The 12,182-nt window shown below is 45.0% G+C and overlaps 1 protein-coding gene and 1 long non-coding RNA gene across 2 annotated transcripts in view; one reads left to right on the forward strand and one right to left on the reverse strand.

Annotated features, from left to right (window-relative positions):
- Nucleotides 1–279: 279 nt before the first annotated feature.
- LOC120401770 lies at nt 280–3,016 on the reverse strand. Its single transcript, XR_005596719.1, has 2 exons — nt 2,278–3,016; nt 280–968 (listed from the first exon to the last, which is right to left on the reverse strand). It is a non-coding gene; the product is annotated as an uncharacterized LOC120401770 (long non-coding RNA).
- Nucleotides 3,017–3,425: 409 nt separating this feature from the next.
- HDAC2 (histone deacetylase 2) overlaps nt 3,426–12,182 on the forward strand; it is a 45,741-nt gene continuing 36,984 nt past the window's right edge. Inside the window, exon 1 of the mRNA XM_039531993.1 lies at nt 3,426–3,638. Coding sequence (XP_039387927.1) covers nt 3,587–3,638 — 52 coding nt within the window. The 5' untranslated portion in view covers nt 3,426–3,586. The remainder of the gene's footprint in view (nt 3,639–12,182) is intronic.

Genomic DNA, 12,182 nt, shown 5'->3' on the forward strand with positions numbered 1-12,182 from the left:
AGAGAAGCCCATCGCAAAACCACCAGAAGAAACAGAAAAATCAGTAGTAGTCCTGGAATCTGATAAGTTTCTGGCTCCATGTCCCGTGTTATTAATACATGAATAAGAAGGATTTCCGGTTTATGACCCAATGCAATTTTGTTTACATACCACCATAGCAGCGTGTAGCTGCTCATGGCAGAATGCATGCTAGCGCCTTGACATCTCCCACCCACTCCCAACACCATGTAGAATTCAAAATGGAGACGGGAAAGCGCAAACAGCAATAACACAAGCATATACAATGACATTTTTACTAGATACTCTCACATTCTTACAAAGATGTGCTTTTGGTATTAAAAATAAGAACTTTTATATTGCTTTCTTTTATAGTAAGCCACACTGTACAAATTGATCAAGCTAAACTGTAAACTGTATGGGGGATGGGAAATCCTGTCTGAAATATGGTGTGTATGTGGCGGGGAGGGGGTTTGTATGCAGTCCAGAAATGTGCTGGCAAAGGGGGGGAGGGGGCGGTGATGGCTGTGCAGTTCTCTGAGAGTCTGTATTGTCCCGTGTGTTTGTTTGTGGTCCATAGGTAGATATAGTCTGAGCAGGTGATATCATAAGCCATAGCTGCACCCGGGTAACTGCATGAATGCAGAGAGACTTCAGCAGCTTACAGGGAGGCAGTAAGCCAAGTGGATGCTAGCACAACACCCTGTTAATCCCACCAAGAATTTTGACCAATGCATGGTGCTGATAGCTGCAAACTTTTTCCCAGAGTAGGCACTCCAGATGGGTAGTAACATTTTGGGAAAGGGCATGTCTTCCGGGCCTCCATCTGTAAGTCACCAGCCATTCCATTTGTAGATGTGTTGCTCAGTTACCATAAACTTGAAAACATCTTTGGTATACATGGGTGGGTTGCTCCTATGTCCCTTTGCAGACAGGAACCTCCAGGATTGTTATGTCCTCCAGTGGCATGCCTGAAAAGATTAAGAAACCAAGGGTAGTAAACCACAGTAACTGCATCGCCCCAAGCTAAAATGGTCTGAATTTTTAAACAATATCACTTGTAAATTTCATCTTAGCATTATGTGTGAAGGCTGTGCATTCTGCTTAACTCTCAGTCCAGGGAACATGAGTCCTATATCCATGGCATTGGCGCAGGTAAGAAACTCCATTTACTCAAAACCATCAGTTATTTCAGGGACATTGTCTATGTTCACCACCTTTGAGTAACCCACATGTCTGAACACCTCAGAAACCTCCACCATCACAGCTCCCACCCTCAATTTGCCAACACCAAGCTGGTTAGCAACAGACCTGTAGCGGTCAGGAGTGTTAAGCTTCTAGATGGCTATAGCAATCTGCTTCTGGACCTCTATGGCCACCGTACTGTGTGTCCTGTCACCAGAGGGGTGGGGCAAGTTGATCACAAAGCTCCAGAAATGGAAAATTTGGCCCTGTTTCAATCTTGGCTGTGCAACATGGTTTACTTTGTAAAATCATGGCTACTGTACATACAAGAAGTAGGGATCGTGCTTTTCCTAGGTATAAGAGACATTTATATGATCTTACATAGGAATAACAGCAGTGTCAATAATTACAATTATCATATACAGCCTTTATGATAGCGTTAAATGCACTCTGAATGGAAAAGCATAAAGCACCCCTCTGCCTACGTGCAGTTATCATACCTGGAAAAATGTTAGCTAATACACTACTCTGAATGAAAGAACCGCTTAATGCTTTCTCATATAAAATCATCTGATGTAATTTCATGTGGCATGGTATAAGTAAGGCACCCTCATGAGTAATTATTCTTGCTGAAAAACATGTAAAATAGTGACATTCGTGAAAATGAAAAATATTCACATGTTGAAATGGAAGTGTTTTCATGAATTCACAGTAACAGTATAGTTCAAAAGAGAACCACTCATGCATTTTGGAAAGAGACACTGCAGATACTGCTTGTGACAGTCACTGAAGTAAACCTATACTGAGATTTTTATTTTCTTTCTTTGTTAATTCCCTAGAGTATCCTTTACCGCTTGTGTGCATTTTACAGATGTATCAATCTATTGATGGCTGATATTATACGCTAAGGCCATCTGAGTAAAGCTGAGCACAGCTCATAGGCGCCAAATCCGTGCATGCTCCAGCCCAGTAGCACTCACGGGGAACAAAGTGGCGGGTGCTGAGCACTCACTGGCAACCTATCAGCTCGCTTCTTCCCCTACAGTGCCTTCCACCCACCAGCAGGCCCAGCTGATCAGTGCTTTCCCCTCTCACCTGCTGCAATCAGCTGTTTCGTGGCATGCAGGAGGCTCTGGGGGGAAAAGAGGGAGGAGAAAGTACAAGGTGTGCTTGGGGGGTGGAATGGGGTGGAAAGACGGGAGGGTGGAGCTGAGGGTAGAGGTGGCGGGGTCAAGCACCCTCCAACACATTGGAAAGTCAGTGCCTGTAGCACAGCTGTAAACCTTTTGCCAGACTTATTGACCAGTCTGTACAACACGTCACTCTGAAGTAAATGCAGTGGTGCATGCACAGCTGTTTTAGAGATAGCAAATGTTGGGTATCCCTAGTGCAGCAGTTCTCAAACTCGGTTAGGACTCCAAAGTGGATCATGACCCCATTTTAATGGAGTTGCCAGGGCTGGCATTAGACTTGCTAGGGCCTAGGCCTGAAGGCCATGCCCCACCGCCCAGGCCGAAAGGCGATGCCCAAAGGCTTCAGCCCTGGGCAGTGGAGCTCAGGTTATAGGTTCCCCCCTCCCCCCTAGGGCTGAACTCTTTGGCTTTAGCTTAGCACACCCATCCTGGGGGCGGCCCCGCTTCACCCCATCCCAACCCAGCGACCGTGTTTTGCTGGTGCCAGCCCAGCTCTCAGGGGGTGGCTCTGCCTGCCAGGGCGGGGAAGGCAGGGAGCTGGACCGCAGCCCGTGTAGCGGGGCCCCCTGCACCCCGAGGGGTGGCTCTGCCTGCCAGGGCGGGGAAGGCAGGGAGCTGGACCGCAGCCCGTGGGCGCGGAGCTCTGCGTGCTGCGGGAGCTGGTTTCCCCCGGGGCTGGAGGGTCAGACGCGCGCAGCCGGCGGGCGCTCCGCAGCCCCCTCCCGAACCCCGCCTCCCCCTGGAACACGCGACGGGATTCAGACCGATAGTCCGGGGGGGGGGGGGGCTTCGCGCATGCGCCAGCCCAGAGGCCAGCCTCATTGTGGGGAGGGGGAGAGCGCACGTCGCCCGCTACCTCGCGCGGGCAGGCGGGCTGTACCACTGTGTAACGCGGAGGGTGGGGCCCACACCCATTTCCTTTGTAACGGGGGCGCCTTCCATCGCCTCCCGCTCGGGCCGGGGGGGGAGTCTCTCCGCGCGGCTTCGCGTCCAGCGCTGGAGGGCGGCGGGCGAACGGGGCGAGGGACGCGGGGCGGGGGGGACGCGCACCAACCTCCTCCCCCCGGCTCGGCCGCAGAGTGGGCGCGTCCCCCTTCCCCGCTGTTGATGGTCGGGCCGGTGCGTTGCTGCTGCCGCTGCCCCCGGCGTCGCGAGTTCACGCTCGCTCAGCTCCCTCCCGCCCGGCTCGGCCTCGGCCTCCCGGCGGCCCCATGGCGTACAGTCAGGGCGGCGGCAAGAAGAAAGTCTGTTACTACTATGACGGTGAGCGGCGGGGCCGGGGCCCGGGTTCCCCGTCTCGATCGCAGCCCCCCGGGAGCTCTCCCGCCTCCCCCCCGCCCCGCGCAGGCCGCCCCGGCGCGGGGTGTCTGGTTCCAGGCGCGGCGGGTGGCGGCTCCGCCGGGGGACGGCGGCTGCGGGCTGCTGGGGCCGATCGCAGCCCCCGTTATCAGAGTAGCGGCTGGGGAGCCTCCCGCTGGCGGCCTCCGTGTCTCCTACGGAGAAGCGGGTGGCTGAGGGCGCTGAACCGCGGCGGCTGCCCCTTGTGTTGTGGCAGCCTCCCGGCCGGGGAAAAACACAATTGCGCGCACGACGGTTTGTTGAATGTGTCTGCGCGTCTGGGCTCGGGGTGCTCCCCTGCTCATCGATTCCGCAAACTACGTCTTGTGACTGGTCTGACCAATAATACATAGCTAAGCCTTGTTTGAAACGTGGGATGCTTTGCATTGAGTTTCATGTATTTGCAGCACCCCGTAAGGTGGAAACCTCCCTGCCTCCCACCCCGCAAAAATCCCCACTCTACACAGAGCAGGAAAGTTCCCTTTGCTCGCTGATTTTCTGCTCGCAGCGTTAGGCTAAAGTTATTGGTCAGATTACTTGCTTGTGGCTACATTTCTGCATAAATAAAGATGCATGGGGTAGGTTTTATTCTTGACAGTTGGGAATTTTGGTGTTTGAGGTAGCGAAGAAAGGTGATGAGATTGCTTTGCATTACATACGTTGTCATAATTTGAGATATGGAGAGGAGTGTCTCCAGCCTAGGTGCTGCTGTTGTGGTAGATCAGGTTGGTCAGAAATCCCAGACCTGAAGAAGAGCTCTGTGTGGCTCAAAAGCTCTCTTTCACCAGTAGAAGTTGGTCCAACAAAAGAGATTTCCTCACCTACCTTGTCTATTCAGAAAAATGGCAGATTTGTTGGGGCCTAGTCAGGGTTTCTAACATGCTGCCAAGTCAGGCAGAGTTGTGTGGTTGCCGCCCCCTTCTCTTTGTCCTTCACTCTGCTTCTTTGTTCAGCATAAGGGGGAAAGGAGGCCCCTATTAAGGAGCATTTTGCTCAAACTGGGATCTGACTTCTCTGGTAGAAGAGTAGGCACTGTTAGTCTTGCTCAAGGAAAGATTGCATTGATATTTGTTTATATTTGCCTGTCTTGCAACTAAAAATGTAGGTACACAGTTGTGTCAATGTATCAGAAAAAACAAAGTCTACTTGATAAATATAGATACCGTTTCATTAGAGTGCAATACTCTGGCGTTTTAATAGTAGCATAAGAATTGTAAGCACCATTGCTTGGATCCCTACACAGCTGAAAAACTACACGGGGGAGGGGGAAGAAAAAAGCACTGGGTTAAGGGACAGTTCTGTGTTGGCAGGGTGATGAACTAGTGATCAAATTGATCACCACCACCTCAGATTTCCAGGAAAATGGATGTTCCTGTGATCAGTTGGAGACTCAGTATTTTCCTTCATGACTGTTCAGACTCCTAATTTTTTAACATTTTTCTGGCTCTGTCAGAGTATCTTTCCCATTGTCTACTGTGATCATCAATATTCCTGGTATTCATCTGGGTTAGAACCTTTCAGAAGACTTTATTCAATGTTGGTTTCATGTTTTAAAAAAAAAAGTGCCAAAGTCAATGGTTGTTTTTGACTTTCTTTCCAAATGTAATAAGTCAAAACTGCACACTTAGAAATTAGCAAAGCTCATCAGAGAAATTTTTTTAAACTAATTCTAGTACCTCTGGGAAAAGTTCCTAATTCACTTACAGTTCATTCAGCATTTCTTCTAATTTCTATGCTGTGTTGTACCTACAGAGGTTTGTAAATATTCTTCCTACTGTATGTAATGGGAAAAGGGCTCACAACCTTAAATGATATAAAAGTTGTAATATGAAAATACAACAACAGATAGGGAAGTACATCTGTGGGTGGATGCAAACTTACACGTAACTGACAACATCAAACTGGAGTTCATTAAAGATTTCTTTGCAGTTTGTTGTGTCAAAGACTTTTGTATAGAAACATGGCTCCTTCATTTAAGTTTTGCTTCTAATTTTCACTTTGTTTCTCTGAAAATATGTAGAAGTCAAGAAGTGTACACTAAAAATTACGGTATAAAAAAGGCACTGCAATTCAATGTAGTGTGTTTTAAGATGTAATATAGTACCTTCCCTGCTTTGTAATAATTTTAGTATGGCTATTGGCAGAGAAAAGTTACTATTTCAAATCAGCATTTCACTTTGAAAATCTGCTTACTGTATGAATTGAAATTAACATCTGCCTGTCTTATTGACAGTCTTGGTACCTTTAAGTCTCATTAGTATGGCAAAACTCAGCAATGGGAGAACTAGCTTGATTTTACTCCAGCTTACGCTTGTAACAGAGTTGTTAACTAAGTCCATGTTGCAAAATTTTTATTGCTGGTGGTGATGTGTTGAGCTAGAAAGAACCCTAGTTTGTCTTTCAAATTGTAGGCTAACTGCAGTGAAGGGACCATTATTTTACTTGAACTGATGCTATTTTTAGAGTAAATTCATTCTATTGCCAGCCTTCAGAATTGGCTTTAAGGGTATGTGCACACTGCATTGTAAACTCAGGTCTATGGGACCTGTTCTTGTTCAATGTTCCCAAGCCTGTGTTTAAGCATATAGGTTGTATTGTAAACTTGGCCTGACAGTTGCTGGACCTGGATCTCACAGCCATGCTAACGTGTCCATGCTGCCCCATGCAGACCTTTAGACTTGGTTCTGTGGGTTCAGCTGCATCCACAGTGCAAATACGGTGAGACTTGGGCTCTGACTCACTCCAGCATGGTCCTGAGTGCTTGCTGACCTGAGTCAGACTGATTTGTGTGTGGAGGGAAGGGAGGTGGAGGGCTCAAACCTGAATCGAAGCTTGGGCATAGTGTGTGATGTAGACAATATAGTATATTAAAATGGTATTTTGTTGTTTTACAAGTGTCTCTTAGGTCCTTGTTCAGGTTGACTAGAACAGTGCTTAGATACAATGAACTATTAAAGTGGTTAAGCACAGTTTTGTAGAACCATACTGTACAGTTTCTAACAATACTGTAACTAGCACAGTTGCAGCTGATGAGTAGATTCATAGAATCCAAGGTAAGAGGGGACCATGGTGATCATGCAGTCTGACCTGCATAATCCAGGTCCTAGAACTTCCCCAAAATAATTCCTAGAGCATAGTTTAGAAAAACATCCAGTCTTGATTTAAAATTGCCAGAGATGAAGAATTTCATGTGACCCTTGGTAAACTGCTCCAGTGGTTAATGACCCTTACTGTTAAAAATTCACATCTTATTTTCTTTTTGAATTTGTCTAGCTTCAACTTCCAGCCATTGGATCTTGTTATATCTTTGCTAGATTGAAGAGCCCTTTAGCATATTTGTTCCCCATGTAGGTACCTATAGACTACAATGAAGTCACTCTTTAACCTTCTCTTTGTTAACCTAAATAAATTGAGCTCATTGAGTCTCTTACTGTAGGTATGATATGTTTTCTAATCCTATGATTCTTTGGTTCTTCTCTGAACCCTTTCCAATTTATTAACATCCTTCCTGAAATGTAGATACTAGAACAGGTTGCAGTACTCCAGCAGCTGTTGCACCAGTGCCACATACAAGAGTAAAATAGCCTCTCTAATCCTACTTGTGTTAGCCTTTTTGGCCACAGCATTGCACTGGGAGCGCACATTCAGCTGATTATTCCCAAAAAAATTTGAGTCACTGCTTCCCAGAATAGAGTCCCCCATCTTGTACACACTCAGGAACAAGGATTATATCCCATACTTAGGTTTAGATTTACATTTAGCCATATTAAAACATACATTGTTGACTTGCCTCCCAGTTTACCAAGCAATCCGATCACTCTGTGTCAGTGACCTGTCCTCTTTACTATTTACCAGTCCCCCAATTCTTTTGTCAGCTTCAAACTTTATCAGAGTTGATTTTGTTTTCTTCCAGGTCATTGATGTATCATAGGCAAACATATTACAAGTATTTTTAGATTATCTTTCTTGCGTAATTTAATATGGATGTTTAAAAGGTCCCTTCTGCACTGATATTGTAGAGATCTAGGCTGGAATATGTTCCATGTAGGCAAGACTAAACCCGTTTGATACAAGAACATTTGTAAAGTAAATCAGCCACAGTTCAGCATGTTATATGCATATGTAAAGTATTCTAAAACTGAAAACTATTTCATACATGTTTCCAAGTCCTGTGCCTAATAGTCTGGAAACCCATACATCAGCCTTCGTGCTGTGTTCCTATAGTGGTACTAGGCTGGTCTTCGATTGTAGTTGTGACTATGCTGGCAAGTTTAAGACATGCTAAGAAAAATCTTTGGATGCACAACTAATAGAAAAGACTGAAGTGAATGTGCAGATCCCAGGATTGGCTGACTACCTTTCCAAATATTGCACCATGAATTTATCCACTGCTTTCTAGATACATTTGTAATGACTTTAGTAGAAACCATAGAATTTTCATATGGAATTGAATATGTGGGAGTAAATTATCACTTGGAAAAAAGAGTCGAAATAATTGCACAGTTACTTCAAGTGTAATGTTTTGGAAGTATGTTATGGTAATGTAGTAGCCACATTTTATTTCAGTTGAGCAGACATGTATTGCCTTATGTCTTGTGCATACATAACTTTTTTTATATGTAGCTTAATTTACAAAATGTGGTATACTCTTTTTGGCTCTGATCCTACTAGTGTAAGACTGACTTCTTAATTGTACTTGTTACTGAACTGACTTGAGAAACTTTATGCTACTGCTATAAAAATGCTTACTAAAGATGCAGCCTATTGAAGTGCTTCTACAGACTTGGCTGCTTTGTAAGCTTGCTTGTAGCTACTGAATATGCAAGCTTTTTTTTTTTAATAGTTAACGGTAGTAGATCCCATTGAATTCAATGGGGAACTATGGGTATTTAGCACTTACTGTGAAAGAGTTAATCTGGAAAAGCCCCCCAAAACCTGTGCATACCTGTTAGTTCTTGCTAACTGTTCTTCTAAATTCAGGATCATATCTACTCCAAAGAGAGCATTGTTGTAGGCAAGTATAATATGCAGTTTAAAGTAAGTACTTCAGAGTTCAGAATGTGGCATAGTAATTTTGTAAGTTTGAAATATTTTAATTTCAGTTAATGCTGTGAGACAAATTGGGAGAAGCGGAAAAAAAAGTTGCTAGGACATCTAGTCTCCATTGGTATTCCATTTTTATAGCATAACATGAGGACAATGCAGGGGCAGAAAACAAACCTTATTTTTTAATTTCTATTTGGTTTGTCGCAATTTATGCTTGGAAGAACTCTTGTGCATGACAGTGTCGCACTGTTAGTGCAGTTATTTGTGACTGACAACCATATAATTGATATTGGCCAGACTTGGAAGCAATTGCTCTGTATCTTTCTTTGCTGAAACGCTTTTGTGACAAACTGGTAGATTTCCCCCTTGAGTCCCTTATGCCTTGTCCCAGAAATTGCTATCTTATTTTTTGTCTATTCTCTCTTATTTTACTGTCTCTAATTTTTTTCACTTACATTTTTCCTCCTCTTGATTTTCTTACTCTCTTTCCTTCCCCTCTATAGTTTTCTCCAGCTTACTAGAGACTCACCTACACTGGCAAAAATCAGATGTGCAGAAGTCACCAGAGTAGTTGTGATAGAATATGTGGTCTTAGGGTAGTCATCAAGTTATGTGTACATTTACAGCAGCGTGTTGAGTACAGACACTTTTACGCCCAGCTATGATGGGTATAAATAGCCTGCAGTAAGGGTCGAGGGTAAACAAACCAGCCCGGCCCGGCCCGCTGGGTGCAGCATGGCTTAGATGAGTAAAATGCCCTGCACACCTAAATGCTAAGGTAAATACCTTACACTCTCTCTACACACCTAAGCAGTGGCTCCCATTTCTACACTGCTATTTTCAGCAGCGTAGTGTCCTGCTGCCTGCCCGTGCCAAGCAGTTCCTCGCTGCTCTGGAGCCTTTCCACACTGCTACCCACATTTCTACAATCTTTTGCTGCCACAGGTAGCCACGTTTGTCACTTGAAATGTGTAAATGCAGCTGACTTACTGCAGGCATGGAGCTACACATGTAATGCCTGTACTCTAGATCAGTAATTGACGAAGCCGGTCCACCGCTTGTTCAGGGAAAGCCCCTGGTGGGCCGGGCTGGTTTGTTTACCTGCCGTGTCCGCAGATTCGGCCGATCGTGGCTCCCACTGGCCGTGTTTTGCCGCTCCGGGGGCTGCGGGAAGGGCGGCCAGCACATCCCTCGACCCTGCTGCTTCCCACAGCCCCCATTGGCCTGGAGCTGCGAACCACGGCCAGTGGGAGCCGCGATCGGCCAAACCTGCGGACATGGCAGCTAAACAAACCGGCCTGGCCCGCCAAGGGCTTTTCCTGAACAAGCGGCGGACCGGCCTTGAGAACCACTGCTCTAGATGCTACCGTAAATGTAGACAAGGCCTGAGGTATTTGTCCCCTTACAGTTTCTAATGCTGTTCTTTTACCTCTAAAAGGAAAATGCCATTATATTCCTATTAGCCAAATGTGCAAACTGCTTACATTTCACATATAGGTGCTTAAACTGACTTTGTAAAATTTATTATAAATATTTTTCTGGAAAGGAGGACTTCCTTGCAAATTGAAGTAAAGGTTCATAGATGTGATGAATACATCTATGGAGGATACCAGGACAAGTTTTTTAAATGAAAACATATACTTATCTTGACTAAGGGCTTGGCTACACTTACAAATTTGCAGCGCTGCAGCAGGGTGTGAAAACACACCCTCTGCAGCGCTGCAAATTGCGGCGCTACAAAGCGCCAGTGTAGTCAAAGCCCCAGCGCTCCCAGCGCTGTCCGTTATTCCCCACAGGGAGGTGGAGTACGGACAGCGCTGGGAGAGTTTTCTCCCAGCGCTGGCGCTTTGACTACACTTAGCGCTTCAAAGCAGCGCTTTGAAATGCAAGTGTAGCCACAGCCTAAGTTTCATGAAGGGTGATGTGTGATCGAAAAGGTGTTTCTGCTTGCCATGTTGTTGTGCATTTCTGAAATATCCCAGGTTTCTTAAACACATCCTTCTCAGAAGGACTTGAACACTGAAATATATATTTATAAGTTCTTTCTGTTAGAGGCTTTAAAAAATAAATTAGGTGGACTGAGTAGAAATACTTAATTTTACTCAATGATCTGGAATGCTGCTTTTAATTCTGTTTGTCTCTTTATCCATTAACCTTTTGAGGGGGAAAAAATCAGTAATACGGTCTCTATTTCAAACACTGCCCTAGTTACTAATCTCCAAAATGTTGTTTTTAAGTTAGAAGATTAGTAGGAAATGTAAACTCTTTTTATTAAGCATAAATAGCATTCCAAGATGCATTTTTTAACACCTGGAGAAAATATACTATTCAAAGGCTTTATTGTGCAATAATTTGGCTCCTTAAGTGCCAGACTGTATTTCTGGCCCAAAGCCTTATGATTTAGTGGTTCAGCAGTAGTTTCATAAAACTAAATGCTTACCTGCTTGGGTCTTTCACCTATACTTTCAGCAGCATATATTACTCTGGAGGATGCTTGCCTGATTACCAAATATGGTAACATTTGGTAAGGTGTGTTAGCCAATTCCAGCAACATGTTACTGTCTAAAGTATCTTATAACCCAATCAAGCTTCAGGCCTGGATATGATTGCAGTGGTGGTTGATCTCTTACCAGGGGAATTTTTTAATTAAAATATTGCATTGTTGTTAGTAGACTTTTTGACACTGATTATAATGGGCTGTTTAGTTGTAGGACCTAGTATAAGTGTAATGGTTTGCTTTAAGGTGATTGTATTCAGTCTTCTCAGACAACCTATAGTGTTGTGATGTGCAACTGTTTATTTTCCCTTGGGGCTCTTGCTAGCATAATTCTCTGGTACACGGTTATGTCATCAATATGGTAGTAACACACTTAGGCAGTTCACCGAGCCATCCCAATACTTGTGTATTTGTCTGTATGTACATCAACACATACTGTGGCATGTAGAGTACAGACACTGCACGCCCAGTTAGTTCATGTATAAATATCAGTTTAGACAGTGAGACTTAAGCAAGTACTGTGCTCTCCATGCCTGAACCCTAGGGTATATATCCTACACGACTCTACATGTACAAATAGTGTCTCCCATGTCTACACTGCTATATTTAGCAGTGTAGTGTTCCTCTGCCTCCCCCTGCCAGAGCCTTTCCTTATTGTAGTGAAAGACATCATTGAGCTGCCAGAGTCTTTCCCCGCTGCCTCCAAGCTCCTGGAGCCTTTCTGCTCAGGATTTAGCTGATCACCATATTTGGGGTCGGGAAGGAATTTTCCTCCAGGGCAGATTGGCAGAAGGCCTGGAGGGTTTTCACCTTCCTCTGCAGCATGGGGCACGGGTCATTTGCTGGAAGGTTCTCTGCACCTTGAAGTCTTTAAACCATGATTTGAGGACTTCAATGGCTCAGACACAGGTTTGATACAGGAGTGG

The sequence above is a fragment of the Mauremys reevesii genome, linkage group 3 (genome assembly GCF_016161935.1).
Source record: "Mauremys reevesii isolate NIE-2019 linkage group 3, ASM1616193v1, whole genome shotgun sequence".
NCBI lineage: Eukaryota > Metazoa > Chordata > Testudines > Geoemydidae > Mauremys > Mauremys reevesii.